This window comes from Lathyrus oleraceus, chromosome 1 (assembly GCF_024323335.1).
Source record: "Lathyrus oleraceus cultivar Zhongwan6 chromosome 1, CAAS_Psat_ZW6_1.0, whole genome shotgun sequence".
Lineage (NCBI taxonomy): Eukaryota > Viridiplantae > Streptophyta > Magnoliopsida > Fabales > Fabaceae > Lathyrus > Lathyrus oleraceus.
The window spans coordinates 403883085-403906755 of NC_066579.1; the positions used below are offsets into that span (position 1 = coordinate 403883085).

The window sequence follows — 23671 nt, forward strand, 5'->3', positions numbered from 1 at the left end:
AACCTTATCAATCACTGAAGCTGGATATATTTTCCTCACTAAAGTTGTAAAAGAAACATTGTGCCTTGAAGGGTTTGCTAAGGAACTGATTCTTCAAGGTCAGTCAGTGTTAAATGTGATAGTCAAAGTGTCATACATCTGTCGAAAAATTCGGCCTCTCATGAGATAACCAAACACATTGATGTTAGACTGCATTTCGTCAGAGAGAAAATCGAAAGAGGATAAGTCTAAGTGATAAAAGTTCCGACGATCACAATGCTGCTCGTATGACCACCAAGTCATTACCAAGCATCAAGTTTTTCAACTATATGCAGTCGATAAAATTGCATGATGATAGCTAGTTTGTTTCATTGTTGTTTTGGAGTTTATTCCAAGGTGGAGATTTGTAGTATTGGATTGAACTTCAGTCTCGACATGGATAGCTTCAGGATTTGACAGGGTCGAATATGTATGATATAGTCGAAGTTTATTCAAGCATTCACTAATCAAAGATATTTTTTGTATTATGTTATGTAGTAGTTATGTGTGAGTATTATCTTCATACATAACATACATATGTTACTAGTCTATAAATAGATTGTTCTCTCGCTTGTTAAAAGAGAAGTTGGTTGTTATTTTTTCATTATTTAACACTCAATAAAAAAAAATGACATAACCGTTATAACCTACTCTATTCTCTCTCTTTTCCCTCTTCTTGAATTGAATGATTTCTTATTTAATAAAATAACTCTCTCTTTCTAACAATTTTACTTTATTCTTGATATCAATTTTCATAACAGAAGAGTTAATGAAATAGGAGAACGAAAAGGTTCCCGCAATTACTCCGTTAATATTAATATGAAGGATTTTTTTATAGCAGAAATATATGTTTATTTTCCTCTTTGCCTGAGGATGATGATGGAAGAAAGAGTACAATTTCAACAAACAAGAGAAAGTAAAATCTGTTAAATGCTCTTAACGTTTATGAATTCGCACGTACATAATTACATATCTAACTCAATAATTCATGCGATAGCAAGTTCAAAACAAGCAACAGAAAATTGGTTATAAACACAACTCAAAGAAAGACTTCCTCCTACACATTTGAATTGGTAGTAAGCTTGATGAAATCACAGTTTCATTGTAATTTCATCAAACTAACCGTAAATCCAAACATAAACTATAAACTTCAAATACAACAAAATTTCTCTCACAAACACATAATAACAATCTGACACATGCCAAGAATGTGCCTAGTTATATCTTCTTTATTTGTACTCTCCAATCACTACCTTAATGTACTTAAATTGAACTAACCATAGCAGATTCTGATGAATCCCTAGAAGCCATTCTGATACGATCCTTGTTAACAAAATTACAATGTTTTCTAATCTCTCCTTTGTTCCCAGTAAGCACACCAATATTTCCCATTTTAATCATTGCAGTCTCAAAGCTATCAAAGAAAGCATTTTTGTCAGCGCTAAACTTGTTCACAATGGTAATAGTATCAGCACCAGATGTTGAGAAAAGCTCTTGATCACTCTGAAGCAAACCCTTTTTAACCTGAAGATTAGAGTAGTAGTTCTTGTCAAATCTATCCGGAGTAGTAGGGTCAAAATTGGCTAGGTTTGTTCCACTTCCACCCTTAGGGCATGTTTTGCGTAACTCTTGTAAGTAAGTTGTGTTGAGAGATGGATCAGGCTTTCCGGTATTGCTGAAATTGTATAACCTATCGACGAATAAGGAACAGTGAGATCTTCCGAATGTGTGAGCACCGGAAAGAGCAACTAGATCAGTAGGGGTGAGGCCTTGTTTAGCAAAAGCAGCTTTGAGTTCATCTAATGTGTTGAAAGGAGCTGGAAGATTTGTGTTAGCAAGTGATTGATTTGCTGTTAAACCATCTCTTCTTCCTAATGGAACTTTCCAATTAGGACCTTGTGCCTGTAATTACATCATCATTGATAAAATTAGAACTTTACATTATGAAGCACACGCACAAACCCAGACACCAGACACGACAAAGAAACCGACACTAACACGTCTTTTTTTATAGGCTTTACATAATCATGTATATATATTATATGTTATAACTTATAAGATAATAAATAGTATAGGATGTGGTATACCAAAATAGAGGAAATTTGTGCAGAAAGAGCAAGAATATCAGCACAAGAAACAGTGTTAGGACAAGCATTTTCCACTGCTGTTTTGATCCGATTTATAACATCTAAGCCTCTTAAAGAGTTGATATTAGGGAAAGCTTCTTGTTCTGTCACAACGGTATCAGTTTTGTTCAGCAAAACTGATGCATCACAACCCTGTCACAATGAGTAAACCGTGAGTAGTTAGTGAGTAAATTGGTGTTAGTTTAGAAAGGCGTGAAAGAATGAATATTCAGGAAAGTATATAGAGGTATACTTGAACAAAACAGTCATGAAAATGAAGTCTGACGAGACTAGCAAGCATTCTTGGATCTGTCTTGGAAACATTTCTTATGACTTCACGAACAATGGAATGTACATCTGGACAAGTGTTTCTGTAAAAAGATGCATCAAGCTGTGCATCAGAAGAGAAGGGTAAGCCTCCAAGCACAAGCACTACACAGCATAGAGCTGTCAATGTGAGACCAAAGGAGTTCATTTTGTTGTTTTGAGTGTGATTGGCCATTAATCAAGTCTCTTATTTATAGGCAAATAAATGTTTTAATACCTACGATGACTTGTAAAGTATTATGGATACTCTTTTCGAAAAAGAATCGACTTTTAAAGTATTGAGAGGCTGCTAATTGCAAAAGTAAGGACGAAAAAAAACAGTATTCACGTGTAGTAAAATTTGTCACGAGTTAAATAAGAATATAAGAGTAAAATAAATCGATAATTAGTCATTTGATAGTATCCGTACTTGAGGGTATTTGTTTTCATTAATATTATTAAATATTTAATTTCTTAATGTCATAAACACATTTAAATATTATTAAATTGTGTTTGAACCAATAAAGTATGAATTATGATTTAAATGTAATTTTTTAATAATATTTAAATATATTTAAATATTGTTAAAATATGTTGTAGCACTTAAATATATAAACACATTTAAATACTTAATTTTGTGAAATAACATTAAAAAAGTTTAATTATTTAATATTTAAAATAATATTCAAACACATTGAATTAATATATTTAAAAAATTTAAATATTATTAAAAAGTATATAATTAAATATTATGGTTTTGTCATAATAAGAACTCTTGGAATCTCTTACAAGTGAACTTTTAAAAGAAATTCATACAAATTCAAATTATAAACCATTTTAAAATATTAAAAATTATAAAAAAATGGGTTTTATTAAATAAATTTTGATAATTAATTTTAATAAATTATTAAATAGGTTTGAATAATATTTAAATGTCATATTAATTCATATAAGATTTATTTGAACATTCATTTTAAAATATCTTAAAATAATCAATATGATAAAAGAAGAACTTATTAGTCAATGAATAGGTAATATGAAAAGTTAATAAACAAATGTCAAGTGGTTCAATTGGCAAGGCATTAGGTCTTTTGCTTTAAATTTCAAGGTTTTTAAAGCAAGGATATTATTAAAAGAGTATCAGGGGTACTCTTACTCTATTATAAAAAATTGAGAAAACTCGGATAAAAGAAACATTCCCTATCAATAGTAATTTAGGCTAGAAAATTAATGGCATCCTTACGGGAATTATAGAAATTATAGTTGGATTTAGGAATATAGGGATTACTTCCACATCTTCTTAACTAAATCAAATCTAACAAGATATCCCTCGTGTGATTCCAAATGCACCAAATAACTTTCAAGCACACTATTCATTTATGTTAATTGTAATTCTTTGTGTCGAAGTAGATTGTTCGATAGAGTAAGAAGTGTCGAACAACATATGCCTATTTTAGTAGTGTTAGCTATTTTGTGCTTTTATAATTTTGGATTTTGACTTAAGGTCCAAGTTAACCTAAATCTATAAATAGAGGGAGTAACCCTTATTTTTTGAAAAGAGGTGAATAGAGTATTCATAACATTGTATTCACAGTATTTTGCAGTTGCAAAATGAATAACAAGTTTTCCACAATTTGTGGGCAGAAAGAAACTCTGTAGAATTTTAATTCTTCTTCTCCTTCATCGTTCTTTATACTCTTTCTTTCTCTATTGTTCTTTCTTTTCATTGCTATTGTGTGGGTGATAACAATCTTGTTCATCAAGATTGATTGAAATTCTCCATAGGTTTTGGAGAATTTCCAACATCTAGTATCAAGAGCCCTGGTTAATTGATTTCGTGGGAAGAAAATCACCATGGCAACGAATCATCCAAACAGGCATTTTCAACAAATCTTCTGATTCTCAAGAACAACAATTATGAGAATTGGTGCAAGCAGATAAAAGTTATGTTCTGTTATCAAGATGTTTAGGATCTTGTGAAGGAAGAAGTAGCAACGCTTGAAGAAGGCGTGGCAGATCAAGAAAAGGTTGCACATAAAGAATTGAAGAAAAGAAAGATTATAAAGCTCTCTTTATAATCCATCAATATGTTGATGCAGATAACTTTGAAAAAGTTAGTGATGCAGAGTCGGTGAAAGAAGCATGGAAAATTTTGGAGAAATCGTTTGGAGGCGCCGAGAAAGTGAAAGAGGCGAGGTTACAAACTCACAAAAAAACGTATGAATTGCTTCAGATGGAAGACAGTGAGAGCATAACTGATTTCTTCACCAAGGTTACGAAACTGGTGAATCAAATGAAGGTATGTGGAGAAGTGTTTACATCAAGATCTATTGTTGGAAAGATCTTGAGGTCGTTGGCTCCAAAGTTCGACCAGGTGGTAGTAGCCATAGAAGAGTTGAAAGATTTGTCAAAATTGACAAAGAAAGAGCTTCAAGGGATGCTTGAATCTTATGAACAAAGAACGGTTGAAAGAGCTGCAGGAAAGTCGAAGAGTGATATGACTTTGCAGGCTCAATCGGAAAAAGAAAGAAAAAGAAAAGGAAGTTGGAATGTCAGATCTGATGACATCTCATATTTCCTTGGTATCAAATTCTACAAGAGGGGTAGAGGTTTGATGATGCATCAAAGAAGGTATGCGGGTGAAATACTCAAGAGATTTAAGATGCAAGATTGCAACCTAACTTCGACTCCAACTGAGCCAAGATTACAACTGTCGAAAGATTCAAATGAAGATGATGTCGACCCAACCCAATATAGAAAACTTATTGGGTCACTTCGATACCTTTGTCACACAAGGTCTGACTTAACATACAATGTAGGTATGGTAAGTAAATTCATGCAGAAGCCAATGGTATCACATCTAACGGTGAGGAAGAGGATACTAAGGTATCTAAAAGAAACTCTCGACTATGGCATTTTGTTTCTTGCAGCTGATGAAGGAAAATAATGCAAACCGGTGGGATACACCGACTGAAGTTGGTGTAGTGATGTTAAGGATCGAAAATCCACAACTGGCTATGTGTTTATGCTAGGTGGTGCACCAGTTACTTGGAGTTCGAGAAAGGAGGAAGTAGTGGCATTATCGTCGTGCGAAGCATAATACATATCTGCTTCCCTTTGTGCATGTCAAGCAACATGGATGGTGAATCTGGTCGAAGAGATAACATCGAAGAGTCATGGAGCAATTACCATGAAGATCGGCAATATGTCAGCTATCAATCTAGCGAAGAATCCGATAGCACATGGTCGAAGCAAGCACATCGAAATGAGGTTCCATTATCTTCGAGAGCATGTAACAGATAGGAAGATGAATGTGGAACACTGCAGAACTGAGAATCAGATTGCAGACATCATGACGAAGGGAGTGCAGGTCGAAGTGTTCAAAAGACTAAGAGCTATGATGAATGTAGATAACTTAGACATAATGAATTAGGTGATATGTTGAATTGTAATTCCTTATGTCGAAGCAGGTTGCTCGACAAAACAAGGAAGTGTCAAATCACCTAATGTGTCGAGTTGTATTAGTGTGTCAAAGTGTAGAAACATGTTGTTTCACACAGAATTTCGACTTAGGCCTATTTTAGTAGTGTTAACTATATGGGGCTTTTATAGTTTTGGACTTTGCCTTGGGGAGCAAGCTAACCGAAATTTATAAATAGAGGGAGTAACCTTTATTCTTGTAAGAGAGCACTCAGAACATTGTGTTCACACAATTTTGTAGTTGCAAAGTGAATAAAGAAATTTTTCACAGGTTGTGAGTAGAGAGAAAACTCTGCAGAAAATATTCTTTTTTTTCCATTATTCTTTCTTTTCTTTCTCAATTTTTCTTTTTTTTCCATTGTTATTATGTGATTGATAACAATCTTGTTCATCAAAATTGATAGAATTTTCCTATAGACTTTGGTGGGTTTCCAACACAAAATATAACTAAGATTGTAGAGAGAGTTAGACTTTCTCTCTCTTAAACATTATTCCATACCATTAATAGTAACTTGTAAAATAAGATAATTTAATATTGTTTTTAAAGTTCAAGGTTTAAGTGCAATTAAATCTTCAAAAGATAAGCGTAGAATGAGAAGTGCTATTGATTTTTTTATATTATAGAAGTGAATGTAACTCTCATAACATCTATTTTTTTTTCTAATAATTTTCTAAAATTAATTCAAAAACCACATTTTAAGAAAAACTTTATTAATTAAAACCAGATACGACACTTAAAATGATTAATACATCAAACTTCGGAATATATTTGTAATTTCAATACATTAAGAAATTATAGTGACAGCATCTTATGCATTAAAAAAGTTAAAATATATTTTTTTCTTAATAAAATAATACACTTCTCTTCATGTTAATTATAAGGCTTAATTTGAGTTTGATTTGAAATTATAAAAATAGATTTTTTTTAAATAACCATTTCTTAAAAAATAATCTCAGATAATTAAATATTTACAAAAAATATCAAACTAGCCATTTTTCAAATATGATATTAATTGAAGATTCGAACGAGGATGAAAAAATAATTAAAATTCAGTGTGATATTATGTTATTATTTGGTAACTTTTTATTTCATGAAACTAGTACCATAAATATTATGTATTTATCTTTGTTAAGAAACATAAATAAAATAAGAACATATAGTTGTGAGTCAACTCTTTTGTCTCATCAATGAAAGCACCGACATCAACGAATCATAAACGAACCTATCATGCAGGATGCTAGACCAAATCGAAATTATATGAATTGGTATATGTCGGTTACAACGACACAATTTGTGTTTGACCCGAGATATTTGATTAACCCATGCTGACGAGCTTCGTTATCATACGCCAACACCCCCCCCCCCCCCCCCCCCCCAACAACAACTAACCCCACAACATTACCAAGCCCAACAACATTATCAACCCACCCAAACCCAACAACCAACCCCGCAACATCACAATACCAGATACACCCAACAACCAATCGAAAATGATTATGAACCTACGTACACCCAACCTCGCAACTAATTCATGTCACTCACCCAAACACAAAACCAAGAGCATGACTCATACCACCAACAACCATATACTGCTGCCATATCTTACTATAGCCCAAATGAGGCATATGATTCCACCCCATCCTACCATATCACCTAACTAATGTACACCCAAACATCACACTACCAAAGCACCCAAACATCACATCTCTAAAGTACCCAACCAACACATGTCTTTCAAACACCACAATAATCATTGCTTCATTTTCAAAGTGATCCAATGTCCTAATTCAATCAACCATCTCGTTCATAGGTAATTCAACCAACATGAACCAACTACGATAACATGGACACCAGACTCAATTACGCCAGCGCCAGCTACTAGGAAGATATGATCGAAGATTTGTTAGATAACACTAATATCTCAGAAACCTCACACCAACCACATTTGCCTCAAGTGAATACTAGGAGATCCCAAACATTTGAGGGAAATCTTATAAGACCTCGAAGGCAAGCAAATGTGTTGTGTCGAACGGGTGGGCTTTGCGATCGAGCGGGTCATTAGAATTCTCTCTAATCATTATGTAATTCTATTTGATGAAATAATATTATAATTTATTTTTTATAAAATATTTTATTTATAATTAATTCGTTGTTAAAGTAATTTAAAGAAACAAAACAACATAGAAGCTACGGACAACCACAACCATTAGCATGCGAAGGACCGACCCTATCATATCAGAGACCCCGTTCTAATTATAAAAATGGGCCCAATTTTTTTTTTAAAATACAATTATAATAATTTTAAAAAATATATCAAAAGTATAATTATGTATTAATTAAAAATAAATTTAATTATAATTATTTTGAGTTTTGATCAATCTTGATTTTTGTATGTATTGAGTTTTTATCATAATATTTCTTTCAATTATTGAATTTTTTTAATAATATTTTATTTATTTTTATTAATATTTATAAAAAATTGAAAATTTTAAAATTTGGGACCCTCTAATATTTTAGATGGATAAAAATTTGTTTGATTTTAATCCTTAAAGAAAAATATGTCATCTCATTTTTGTTTTTGGTTGACCCTTTATTTTAATTAAATTTTATTTATGAATGTGTAATAGGTTAAATTAGGACTAGTACTATAGATTTGAGGATATACCATAGATATACTAAAACGGGAAAGAAAGAAAAATCTACCTAGTAATTATGTACTACTATTTGATAATCTCACTACCCAGTAACTATGTTGCAAGTGGTAGTGCTACTCTCATGGTGGGACCTATATAGTCAAAGCAAGCCAACCACAATTGACAATATTTATCACTAATCTGATGAAATCCATTGTATCATTACCTAACCAAAAGAAAGAAATGGGTCACGTTAAACCTACACGTGGCCAACACGACAATTCGTACGTAAAATCTTAATTTTTCTTCATTGTCATTTGAAAGCAGATTACCCCATTAATGTAGTGGGAGAAAATTATTAAAAAAACAAAAAGTGTTTAAAAGAGTGTGGTGTGGTGGGAATATATATTTCAACAAAGCATAAGTGTTGCATTAAAATAAGGTCTTCTTTTCTTAGTCCTAGTATTATCTTATCTTCTTACTTTGCCAATTGCCATTATTATTCAACAGTTTGCAGCCATCATTATCACCATTAAACATTAGGTAGAGCCATTTAAACAAAGTCAAGTCAAGCATATCGAGGTCATATAAATATAACCAGCTAGCTAACACAAAGCATCAAGCATATCGAGGTGACATAATTGTCCAAACAAAGTAAAACAAGCCGTCTATATATTCGAAATAAAATATCTAACTTACCATGAGGCATTACCCATCTCGTTTTAACCTATCTCACAGAAATTTGTAAAGAAACAAGTTGGGATGGGTTGAAACAGTCATTGTGAAGGGTGCTAAGTTTAAAATTTGATCCGCTTGACTAAAGTCGAGGATGAGATGAGGCGTGTCTATGGACATTGCGTTTTTTTATTCTAAATATTTCAAAAATTTATTTTAATGCTTATGCCCGGAAGAAAAGAAAAGGAAAGATAAAAAAAATTATATTAGAGGGTGCATGAACTCATTCTAAAAAAAAAATATAGGTAAACCAGACATGTTCGGCGGATCGGAAATGTTTTATGATGCAATAACAATATGGATTATATATTCCAAAGGAAAGAAAAGAAAAATGTATTTTAATCCCTAAACAAACAAACATAAATTTTAAAAAAGATAAAAGTGGGAAAAATACCAAACAACATCACCGCACTAGAACCGTTAAAATAGATCGAAGCCCATGGGTCGGTTTACTGAGTCCGAAAAAAGTTAGAGTTTGGGCTTTATTTTTTGAGCCCATTTGTTCCAGGCTTTTTTAGCCTGCCTCGTATGGGATATGGATAGTCCGAAAAAAACTTAAAAAATTTAATTTTATTACTTAGTCCATTGATAATATAAATTCAAAAAAAAATTTAATTGAACCTAAATTCAATTAGCCCAACCCAATTGCTTACAACACTACCCAAGTGACCACCACGGTCCAAAAAAAGAAAGGGACATTGTACTATACTTCTTAGTAAATTTGGTCCAATGAATATGAAAGAACTCCACACAAGACACTACACACAAACAAAACAATGTTCGTTCACTACTGCGTTCGTAAGTTTGATCTAGTTGTTGCATTCGTTCACTACTGCGTTCGTAAGTTTGATCTAGTTGTTGCATTCGTTCATTACTACTTATCTATTGTGTTTCCCTGCTTGCGTGCATTCGTTTCTCTTCAACAGATCACAAAAATGACCTAGTTCCGTTTGTTCTCTCATCTACTGATCTATTGCGTTCTCTCTTTCTCAGATCTACTACGTTCGTCTCTTTTGAGTTCGACATTGTTGCGTTCCGATAAGTGTTTATAGTGAATATGTTTGTTTATATTGTTTTGAGTTCCCATAAAAATTTATTCGGTTGTTTATGGATTTGTTTATGTTGTTTGTTTAGTTATGTTGTTTATGTTGTTTCAATAGTGAATATGTATGATTTTTTGGGTTACTCAGAATAATTTGTTGTGATGTTGTTTATTAATTTTTGGTTGATAATAAGAATATATGTTGTATAATTTCACTGGTGTGATATTTTTTTATCTGAATGTATACTCTGTTTCAAAAGTTGCATGTAATTCTGCAACAAATTACTAAGGTTTTTATGCGATACTCTTAAAATGTCTAAGATTGTTGCGTTTCGAGTTCGACATTGCATTTGTTTATGCTGTTGTTATGCTGGTTTATTATGTTGTTCTTATCCTATTGATTCATTTAATGTTGATTATGCTATTGAATTTGATGCTTACTGTTGGTATTATGTTGATTTAAATGTAGGGATTTTAATTTGTGTCTATTATAATCATATAAATTAACAGTGATAATGAGGTTAATGTTAGGCAAGTTAACGCAACTCCACCTGTGCCATTATTTTCCTGTCGAATGTAATTAATAAAAAAAAACTAAATTTTTTGAATTTTACATATAAAAAAATTGATAATAACACTAGTGAAGACAAGTGCAAAAAGATTAAGGGTCAGTTGTTTGAACTTTATGTGGAATATGTCAAACATAAAATTTTTTCTAATGGTATATTTTCACAAGTGCTACCTATTGTTGGAGGAGGAAAGGAATCTTTGACATCCTCATTATATATTTGTGAAGTAAGTGCAAAACTATTCTTTTTTTTTCTTAAAATGCAATTTATTGTTTTTTTATTGGTTAAATTTTAAAATTTAAATTTTTATCATTGTATGTATGTATACTTTGTAGGAATTTCAAGAGCATGAAAGTCAAGCAAGTAACAATATTGGAAAATATGAACCTGATTCTTATTTAGATGAGCAAAGGTTGCCTCCATTATTTGATTTTTGATATCTTGGCTTATTGGAAGGAAAAAAGTCGTAGATGTCTCAATCTTGCAAGAATGACTTGTGATATATTGAGCATTCCAATAACCACGATGACATCTGAATCTGCTTTTAGCATTGGCTCTCGAGTTTCAAACAAGTATAGAAGTTCAATGAAAGAGAAATCAGTTCAAGCTCTCATGTGCACATGAAGTTGGTTATATGGTTTTGAAGGTAAACTTGTTAACTTTTCTAAGTGTATCATAGATTCATAATGTTTCAGGTTATTCACGTATGTTAAAATAATGTATATTTTTTTAACGACTATTTTTCTTATTTTGTAGAATTTTATAATGACAATAATACAAATCAAGATGGTTTAAGAGGACAAGCATCCAACACATTTGAACATTTGAATGTCGTTGAAGAAAACTCAAGTGACGCTGCGAGTCAAGTTAGCACTATTTGATTTTGTGTTAAGTTTGATAACTTAAAACTTGTTATTTTGTGGAAGTTACAGGTTGGATATTGTGTTATCATATACCTTATTTTGTGTTATCATGTAACTTAAAACTATGTAATTTGTTGGAAGTTAGGGATTGAATATTTTGTGTTATCATGTATCTTTGAACATGTATTTTGTGTGTAATTTGTTGGAAGTTACAAGTTGGATAATTTTGTGTTAGGTTATAGGTTGAACACGAACATTTGAACATCATGGAACAAATTATTTAAATTTGTGTTATGTTAGATAAGTTTTTATGTTAATACAAATTGTTACACGTTTGCTACAGGTTACTTAAAAATTAAGGATAATATGCTACAAGTTGCTACTTACAAAATAAGAAGATTTTTATAATTTTTTTTAGAAATGGGCCCGTTTAGGGCCAGGTAGCCCGTAGTCTATACAAGGCTGGGTCTGGATAGAAAAAATGTAATCCATATTTAATATGAGTTTTTTTGGGTCCAACCTAGAAAAGCCCGAGGTCCACCAGTGTCTGCCTGTTTAAGGTCGGATAATCCGTTTTGACAGCTCTATACCATACTATGCAAGATAGAGACTATATCTCAATCAGAAGGAATCGACATCAACAGAAAAAAAACATCTAAATAAACCATTAAGAACTCACCACCATAAAGTCAAAGACTCTTAATCCTCTACCAACTTGGACAAAGAATATGGTTCTCAAGTCACATTGAAAATACCCAAGAGTTGGTCGCAAACCTACTAAAATAGTACTCCCTCTGTTTTTTATTATAAGTCGCTTTGGAAAAATATTTTATAGTACAATATAAATCGTTTTATAATATCAATGATTTATTAATATTATTTTTCCTATTATATCCTTAAATATTTATTATTCTCTTTCCTTTCAATTATGTCAATTTATTTTTTCAATACCATTAATCAAAGACAATTTTGTAAAACTTTATAATTTCTCTTTTTCATACCACAATTATTACATTTCTTAATACGTGTGAAAAATAAAAAACAATTTATAATATAAAATAGATGGAGTATTTACAAACTAAAAAAAAATACTCTTATCTTCCGTAACCTTAAGAATAGTCAAAGAACCTAAAAAATACGTTATCATTCTTGACTTCCAGATGAGATGATTTGAGAGAATCATGCATCCTCGCGTTAATATTTCAACAACTTTTGTGTCAAATAAACCATTATCCTATTCTCCTATGTAGTCTTTCAAACTCCATATTCAATTCTCAAAAAACAAAAACACATTTTTATTATATTTAAAAATTGACAATTATAGAAATATATTAATCTGATAATTAATTACTAACTTTTACTGTTTAAAAAAATCCAATCGGTTTATCATAATAAATTTATTATTATTATTATTCTTTTTTTTTTGCAATATGCTATATGTTAAATATAATTAAATTTTAATTAATTCTCAGGTTTTCAATTTACAACTAATTTTCTAAAATATATTATTTTTATAATTTTATAGAATACTATTTTTATTTTTCTTACAGTAATTTTTTAATTATAAAAATGAGAAAAATAGATTTGATATATCGTTTTAATTAGGGTCTCTAATATAATTAAGAAACTTTCAGTTTTAAAAAATCAAATAATATTATACTTCTTTTTATAATATAATAAATTATAACTACACATCCTCGTCTTAATACTTTAACTTATTTTATATCATATAATTTATATTTCTTTGTAGCACCTTCTAAAATTTAAATTTAATTCTCAAAAAGATCAAAACACGTTTTCATTCTCTATTAAAGATTATGAATTCAAGTAGTGGCATAGACAAAAATATACTCACTCCGCTTTTCATTATAAGTACATTTTTTATTTTTTCACCTATATTAAAAAATATAATAATTGTGGTATAAAAAAGAGAAATTATGAATATTTTATAAAATTATCCTTCATTAATTATATTGTAAAGATAAATTGACATAATTGAAATGAGAGAGAATAATAAATAATTAAGAGTAAAATTGAAAAAATATAATTAATGATTTATTGATATTATAAAATGACGTACAAAATATTTTTCTGATGACTTTAATAAAAAACAAAGATAATCTAATAATTAAATAACTAATTTTGGATGTTTAAAAACAATCTTGTCAATCTATTCACAAAAAATTTATCATTATTATTTATGTTGTTTTTACACTACGCTATATAATAAATATAATTAAATTTTAGTTAACTCTCCACTAGTAACTGGTACATCAGTGACAGAGAATTAAAAAAAAACAGACGTGAATTTCAAACATTCACTTACATCCTTATCACCGTTCCATACCATTGATATTTCATTCCTTCAAAATTAAACTATAAATTAATTTCATGCATTCAAGTAATTTTAGATTGATTGTAGACATCTCGCAAATATTGCTTAACCCTCCTAATGAAATAAGAGAGACAATAGGAGAGAAGTTAGTAAATGGAAAGTTACAAGTTAAATGATAAATGTAAAAAAAAAAATAGATTTACATGACACTCATATACTTAATTAAATTAATGATTATAATTTAATCATATTTCTTTTAAGCTTAATTTGATATAATTCTTGGAAACATATTAATCATTATATGGTCATGTTTGCATGAAACTTTATAAGGACTTATATGTATAAGCTATCTACCCTAAAAGAAAATACAATGTTTTGGAAAAGTCAAAAATATTCTTTGCTCTTTGTTTGAAGAGATTAAAGGTAGTATACTGTCGGTGTAAATTTTTTTTACACTATCATCCAATAGAATTATAATATTCTGCCATGTCATACCAGTATTTTAAAATTAAATTTGTGATTTGGCGGGATGCACGTCTCTCATTGGTTGACAGTGTAAAAATATTTTACACTGTCAATGCATAGTCTTTTTTTCTCTTGTTTGAAACCTTATCATTTTTGGGGTATTTTGTGTCTAAAATAACCAAATACTAACTATTATATCTTTCAATTTCATTGCAATCAAGTATTCTCTTTTTGAATCCATTTTTATATGACCAATTGTTTCCTATGTAAACTCATCCAAACTTGTTTGTCAAAAACACACTAAACTAATTTTGCATCCTTTCTTTTTGTCCGCATATGCCTTTGATTTTGGTCTCCTAAACTTCTCTCATTACCTCAAAAGTTGCACACAACTAGAATGTGTAATTCTGTATCTTTTTACAAAGACCTCACTTTTACTAAATCCGATTTTTTTTTCAAATTCTTGCATCCTAACAATGACAAATCTCTCTACTCACATCTTCTCTTTTGCCTCCTTTACCATTCTTTACCATATTTTGTTGTCCTCACCAACCACAAATCATGTCTCATCTCACATATTACTTTGTCTTTGTTTCATCTGCCTTGGTATTCTTTGTTCTTTAATTAAGTTTGAGCTTTTTTGTTCTTCCCATTACTTCCTTCTTTATCGTCCATCTGTAGTTCTTTATGGCCCGACCCTTCGAGCTTATCAAAGACATCAATGACAGTGAAGAGCTATGAAAAATCATTGTCAAAGTACACCATAAATGGAAGGTTTCATCCACTACAAATGAGCATTTTAAACTTATAGTTATAGATAAAGAAGTAAGTTTTCATTGTCGATTTTTGGTTCGTATTCATGTTTTAGTTTTATTGTGGTTCATATTTTGTTGTTTCTATAGTTGTTTTGGTTTATGACGTGTTTTCAGTTTGCATTGTTAGTTTATTGGTTTCTTTTGTGACAAATAGTTTTTATATACTGCATATTTGGGTTATGGTTTTTATTGACTATGAAATGTTCAGATCTAATGGGTTGCACAAGTATAACAAATATTTTATATGCACGAATTTTATTGAGTAATGGTGTTCAGATCTATTTGAATATCTAATTATTTACAAAAACTGTATAGGATTTATGTTATATTTTTAGTGAACCAACGATGTGCATCTATTTCCTTTCAAAAGTTTTTGTTTGTAGTTGTTTATGTAATTTTTAACTATTATTCAGTGTGTTTTGTAGATTACCTTCTTATTTAGTACCTTAATGAGGATGTTATGGTTTCATTTGATGGTTACGGTATGACATTTTGTTATCAGACAATATATATTAATCAATGAGATGTTACTTTCCCAAAGAGTCATGATATTCATGTCATTGTTCCAATAATGTTTAATAATGTTTAGACAAACATTTGATTCAACTCCCACTTTAAACAAGGCTTGCCCCATTTCCAACTTTCAAGTTCAAAAAAATGATTTGATGTTCAAAGCTTCCAACCAGGAGTTTCTATTGAAATTCACCGATGGAACAACTGTAGGAGATTATAACAAGCATTCAATCTGTGATAAGGTTATTAAATTCACCTCTTTTGCTGATATCATTTGTGGGAAGTGGAAGAAAAATTTACTCATAGGTATATATTTTAATATTAGAATGTTTCATATTCGTTTTTATGTTTCTATGGATTCAATTCATATTGTTTTTTACCTACATATGTGATTGGTATGGTAGATGAAGTTGGATACATCCAACCTCAATTTGGAAGCAATAAACCATATGTTAACTTGAACTTGAAAGATCTAGGGTATGAACTTATACTATCATAATTTATAATGGCTTTTATTACCTTCATATGTTTCATATAACTTGTTTTTCCTACATTTAACAACATAATCCATTGTACCCTATGGAAGGATTACGCCTTAGAATTCTTTGCTTACAAACAAAAACAAACGAATCCCTCTATACCAACTATTATTGTACTCCAGTACGCAAAGGTTAAGGAAGAACGTTGTTACTTATTTATGCACTCAACCTATTTTTTGATACTTTTCTGGTGTTGCCATACATATCCTTAATAATTTGTGTCTCCTTCATCTCTATGTTTGTAGGGAAATATCTTCTTGTTGTGACAAACACTTATATTGTTACCAATATGCATATCAGCAAGGATTTTCCTTTCATCATGGATTTTTGATCAAAGTATCATCATATCTACAATGTAATTATATTGGTATTATAATAATTTTACCTTTTTTTATTATGACATACTAATATTTTTGGACTTCATGTTGTCTAAGGACTCTATGAATAGGAGTTCATGACAAGTTAAGAGCATACAATCCCAAGTTTCGTCACAAAATTCTTCCAAATCTTGACTCACTCCTTATGAAAAATTTATGTCCAAGGCTATCAAGTTTCTTATGATTCGCATAACCAAATCACCTGATGTATGTCTAATTGCATTTATCTTCACTTTTATTTGTGTTTGTTAGGTTGAATGTTAAATCAATTCTTTTTTCATGCCGCTCTTCAGATTACTTTCTGTATTACCGTTGCAAGAACTGACAAACTACTAGATTCCCCCATTCGATTAGTATTACAAAGCTTTCCACCAATGTCCTAAGGTTGCCAAGGGAGTAAGTCCACCCTTTTTTTGTGCTGATGAGCATCAGACAGAAGCTGAAATTTGGTGGTTTCCTATTTCTTCCACTTCATTATCGATTTTGTGTTTTGCAATTCTCCCGTATGTTTAATTACCATTTTTTATTTGAAGGTTTAGGATTGAGATTGAGGTGGTTCAAGATGGAAGTCATGAAACCTTTATTTTCTGGGACCACGAAGCTTCAAAACTTTTAGAAGTGTCAGCTGCTTAACTACGCAACACAATTATTGAGGTAATCAATTTTGATCAAACTTCTTAAGTGATTTTCCTTCAACTTTTTTCATCTTTTGCTCTGTTAAATTGAATGAAATGTAAATAAACATTTCTATCAAATTTGTTTTGCACTCAATTTTGATTTGGGTGATTTTATCTTTTTAGACCGGAGTGACATATCCACTTGATTTTCCTCCCAAATTGGACTATATGTTGGGACTAAAAAATGGATTTTAAAGTGAAGTGGAAACTGAGTTGGGGTAGTTCTTCTATTGTCCCATTCCTTCGGGATTAAAAACTAATCAAGGAACTCAAAGGTCCATGCGATGTTGTCCCGATAATTAAATTTAATTATGTTGTGTATTCTTAATTTTTAACATACAACTCAAATTGATTTATACTTTTTCCTTAAATCAGCCATCTCCAAAACCCGTTCTCACACTACAAGTAATGGAGGTATAACACACTCAAACTGTAACTCATTAAACTTACTTTATATTATGGTTTATGTATATCGCATTACGTAGATTGATTATATAATGTATTTTATAGATAAAGGAGAGTGTTGATGAGGCAATTTTCGTTAAAGAATGAGATGTAGTGACAATAAGTTTTTTAATTACATCCTCAAAGTAATAATCCCACACCTTCTGAAATCGATAACATATTTTGTGTTGAGATACCTGACCCCAATTTTCATCCAAATTTGTAACACTTAGTCAAAGCACATTAAATGCATGGTCCATGTAGACAATCACGGTTGTCATCATCGTGTATGAAAAGATAGTAAATGCTCAAAGTTCTTCCCTAAAAATTTATTGAAGATACGATTGTTGATGTTGAAGGCTATCCATTTTATAGAAGAAGGTCCAAGACACACGTTATTCATAAAACTGGGATCCCATTGGATAATAGGCATGCCGTACCCTATAATACAAGGTTGCTATTGAAGTACCATGCTCACATCAATATGGAGTGGTGTAACTAAAGTACTTCAATCAAGTATCTATTCAAATATATCCACAAGGGATATGGTAGAATAACTGCATCTATAGTCTCTTTTAAAAGAGCGTCATTGAATGATACGAAACTCGTTGATGAGATCAAACAATATCTAGATTATATATATGTTTCTCCAAGTGAGGCATGTTGGAGAATTTTCTCTTATAACATCCATGGAAGCAAGCCAAGTGTAGAACGTATGTTTTCCATCTAATTGGCAAGAAATCCATGTACTATACTGATCATGACCGAATGGAAAATATATTAGAATAATAAAGTGTAACAAAATCCATGTTCACATCTTGGTTGAATTCAAATGAACAATATGAAGAGGCCCGATAGTTAACATACTGTCAATTCGTCATCAGGTTTGTTTACGAAAAGAGAAAATGGAGATGGAAGTCGCGAAAAAGAGGGTTCACAATATGCCAGTTGATCTTGGTCTCACCTACAACTGGGGAGTTTTTTTACTGTAGTTAAGGGACCTAAAACATATGAGGAGATACGGAAGATTGGTGACATTCAATATGACTCTTTTAGGGATGCATGCTTTGAAATGGGGTTTCTTGAAGATGATAGGGAATACATTGAGGCTATTAAAAAAGCTAGTCAATGGGGGTCAGGAAATTTCCTCAGAAAGATTTTTGTTATTATGCTACTATCGGGAAATATCAATAGGCCTGCTCACGTTTGGAATGGGTCGTGGATTTAATTATGTGATGGAGTGTTGCAAGCACAAAGACAGTTGGTCCAAAATCCAGGTTTGCTTCTTATATAATAACAATATCTATACAATATATGTCACTCAATTTAAAAATGTTATATAAAATTTATAATAAAATTGGTTCCATGAAACAATTATACTAACATATCTTACAACATGTTACTTCAACTATTGGCAACAAATTTGTTATGAGGATTCTTACCTATTATAGTGATCAATCAACTTCATACATTTCTAACGCAAAGTTACTTGAACAAACATATTCAATTGCGAATTCATAATATACTACATGCTTCAACTATCACGTACATCTTTGTATTCTCATAACCGACTAATTAACTCTTATTCATTTAATTTTGCTTTACAAATTAAATATTTCTAGTTGTATCTTACAGACCTGGTCCTCATGCAAGAACAACTTATGAACTTAACCTTAATTGAGATTGAAACACTGCTTCAAGCCAATCGTTGAAGTCTTAAAGAATTCAAACCAATCCCTTATTTAGGCGACTATGTATTGCAACAACTGGGGAATCGATTCCTTATGAAGACATGAGTTACGACATTCAATACATGAAAGGTGAATTTGCAAATTTGTTCGAAGCTCTTACAACTATTTTGAATTACTATCATGTTGTATATATTTATATTAAGTATCAATGGATGACCACATATATTGCATAATAATCTAACATTACTTACCTCCTCCTTCTTCTTCTTCTTCTTCTTTATAATGTGTATATAATATGAGAAAAGAGGAATCTATGACAAAATTATGTTTGCAGTAAACACTAAAAAATGAGGTGTTTTCTTCCTGCATGGTTATGGTAGTACCGGTAAAACATACATGTGGAGGACACTCGCAAGTTCTATTAGGTATAAACATGATATATGTTTAACTCTTGCAACTAGTGGGATAACTTCCCTATTATTTCCTGGTGGTATGACCGCACACTCTAAGTTCAAATAACATGTCCCAACCTTGGATAACTCAACTTGCAACATTGATTATGATAATGATACTGTAGAACTACATAGGCAAACAAAGTTAATAATTTGGGACGAGGCACCAATGACAAACACATATTATTTTAAAGATCTTGACAAAACTTTAAAGGATGTCATGAGTAGCTTTAGCAATTATAATGAAGTGCTCGGTGGAAAGGTAGTCGTTTTTGCTGGTGACTTTAGACAAATATTTCCAGTTGTACCTAGAGGGAGTCGACCAGGTATTGTACACTCATCCATCAATGCGTCTTATATATGGAACTATGTGTAGGTCATAACTTTAACCAAGAATGTGCATCTTAGTTGTGGTGCGGGTGCACATGAACAAAAGGAAATTGCAGAATTTTCCAACTGGCTGTTGAAGATTGGTGAAAGTAGAGTTTCAGAACCAAATAACGGCTTCGCAGAAATCGAGACTCCACCAGAAGTTCTAACTACAAACTTTGATGATTCAATTGTTGCCATAGTTGACAATACTTATCCAAACTTTATCCAAAATTATCAATCTTATTAGTACCTCAAAAGTCAGGCAATTTTAGCATCAATAATAGAAATGGTAGATAAAATTAATGATCATATCCTTTGCAAGATGCCAGGTATACTTCATTTATGTTACATCAACTACAGTTTCATATGATTGGTGTCTGTTTCAAAAAATTTGTTTTTACTATTATTGTAGGTGAGATTAGGGACTAATATAACTCAAATTCTGTAGATAGATCCGAAATTCATGACAACAACATGCTTGACGTCCTAAAGTCCAGAATTTCTTAGCTCTTTAAAAACGTATAGGTTGCCGAACCATCACATCAAATTAAAGGTTGGAACACCAATTATGTTACTGAGAAACATCGATCAGTCTGAGGGTCTGTGTAATGGAACAAGACTCATTGTGATAAAAATGACTATGCATGTACTTGAAGCAAAAATTATGGATGGAAAGGGATATGGCAATGTCACTTATATTCCAATAATGGATATGTCCCCGTCTCAGTCACCTTGGCCATTCAAACTAAGTTGTCGTCAATTCCCAATCATTGTCTCATATGCGATGACCATTAACAAATTGCAAGGATAATCCTTGGATTGGGTAAGACTTTACATACCCAGAGATGTTTTTACTCATGGTCAAATCTACATAGCACTTTCCAAGGTTACGAGCAAGAAGGGGATCAAGATATTGATACACGACCAAAAAAACAATCTGAAATCTTCCACAACAAACATTATCTATAAAGAGGTTTTCAACAATATTTAATTGGTACGCGTTGCTTTTCATTTTGAACCCGATGCCTATATACGAACTATGTTATTTATAATCTGAATTTGACAAATTATTTTGTCATCCTATCTATTGTAGATAACATAGATTTCTTATAAATTATGCTTTTATATTCCTTTTAGGTATGTCAGCCAATGTCTTTTACCATTATGCACATGATGGGATATCCAACATCTACCAATTCACTACATTTTTTTGGAGATGGCAACACAAGTTTTTGAAAAGCTGTTTTGATTTTACAGTAACGAATACCATTATGAAACTGTTGAACACTCTCTTATTTACTTAGAAAATGAATGACTAAATATTTGTAATGTCATGTTCATACCAGTGGCTGATGTTCACATTCAGCTACATTTAATATTTTACAAACAACATCAATTTTAATTATAAAAATTTCATGAACCTTTTTTTTTTTCATTTAACATTTCACTACCAAAGCAAAATTGCAATTTTCGATATTGCATCCAACATATATTTATATGTAAATATTATTAGTACCAATACAAACACAACTTAGACTAAACTAAGTTTATATACATGACATTTTTTGGTTAAGGAAGTAACATCCAATCTAAAAAGGATTTTTTCACCAGATTTGAATTGACTAGATTCACAAAAATCATCCCATTCGTATGCCAATTTAGTGCGATATGGGTCTTAGTATGTTCAACAATGTCATGATTATTGTCTTTATGTTATCACCACCTAATATAAGATCCTCATAGTCATACTCTTTTAATATTGATGCAAAATTAAGGCATATGACATAATATAGATTCAAGATACTCAAATAATTTTGGTAGTGTCACACTTATAGGGGTCAGAGTAATTTCAAAAATGCAGCAGTTGTTTAAACCCATTTATTCCAAAATTATTGTTGTGGTAATAACCGGCTTCAACTACAACATCAGATGGAAGATTGTAGAAGCCTCTATATGGTACCATCCACTAATTAGATGAACTTGGTCTTTGTTATATATTAAGACATGATGAATACCTTGGTTGTTCAATATGTAGTTGCATATGGTACCATCCACTAATCATATCTGCAAATGTGGTTGCAAGAGGTAAAGGAAATATTGATGAGACATATATTGATGGTTTTTTTATTTTGGATTGTAATAAGAGATCATTACTATAAATTCCTCACAGTGATTGGTCATGTGAGTAAAGCATGCAACAATAATTGTCTTTATGGACATACAAAAATCCAAATCTTATCCACAATAGCACAAAAAATATCTCAACCACTACAATTTATTTGCATTACATTTTACATATTTCTACCTAATACAACTTCACATGTGACAAAAGAAAAATGCACTTTTTAAATACTAATTCATTAATACAGTGACGCGCCTACTTCATACATATGTCCTTCTACAACTTCAATGCCCATACTACTTTCTATAAAAATATTAATTGATGTTGCATAACATCTTTTAATCGTACCATGTGATTGTCAAATATTTTTGCAGTACAACAATATACACATCAACTTTTTACAACAATCCACTTCTGCCCACACATGCAAGATGAAAATCTGATTGTTCTTTTCCAACAAATATAATAATCCTTGGATAAAAAAAATCCCTTCCATTAGAAGTAATAACAATCGATAAAATGTAACACATGAATAAAGAACCGTTTAAACCTATTATACAACATCATTTTACACCACTATTACTTAATATTAGTCAAAGAGAATATTCATATTACACGCAACACCATAAACTGGTGTTATTACTACTTAATATTCAAATTAAACGGTCATTCATAACATTCTTTTTACATTGCTGCTACTACTCAAACATTAGTTGTTCAAACTGAATATAAAATATTATTACAAAGATTGTATTAAATCTGATTCAAAAGATAAGAACTGGACCAACACCATTAACCACATCACGTCAAATTGTTGCCAAAACATACACATACCCCATGAAAATATATGACTTATATGCTCATCCTCAACCAACATTTATCGGTTCACCCCAAACACTAAGTTTTTTGTGGCTAGAGGGTAGTAAAGGCAAAATTCCAGTACACCTCCTCTCTTCATCCTTCTATTTTTGGCAAATTCATACCAACCGTTAGCAAGAAACTTTTCCTCCACACCGTTCCTTTTTTTTAGCTGGCACTGGTACGAAACTTCGGTGTCAGTATTAAGTAGCTCCATCGAGCTTTGAGGTATTGACAA

At 31.1% G+C, this 23671-nt stretch overlaps 1 protein-coding gene across 1 annotated transcript; it reads right to left on the minus strand.

The window, feature by feature from the left end:
• Nucleotides 1–935: 935 nt before the first annotated feature.
• On the minus strand, nt 936–2667 carry LOC127075557 (peroxidase E5). The gene is made up of 3 exons (XM_051017024.1): nt 2398–2667; nt 2106–2297; nt 936–1920 (listed from the first exon to the last, which is right to left on the minus strand). The coding sequence occupies exons 1-3, from the start codon at nt 2644–2646 to the stop codon at nt 1282–1284; spliced, it is 1080 nt and encodes a 359-aa protein (XP_050872981.1). The 5' UTR covers nt 2647–2667; the 3' UTR covers nt 936–1281.
• Between the last annotated feature and the right edge of the window lie 21004 nt (nt 2668–23671).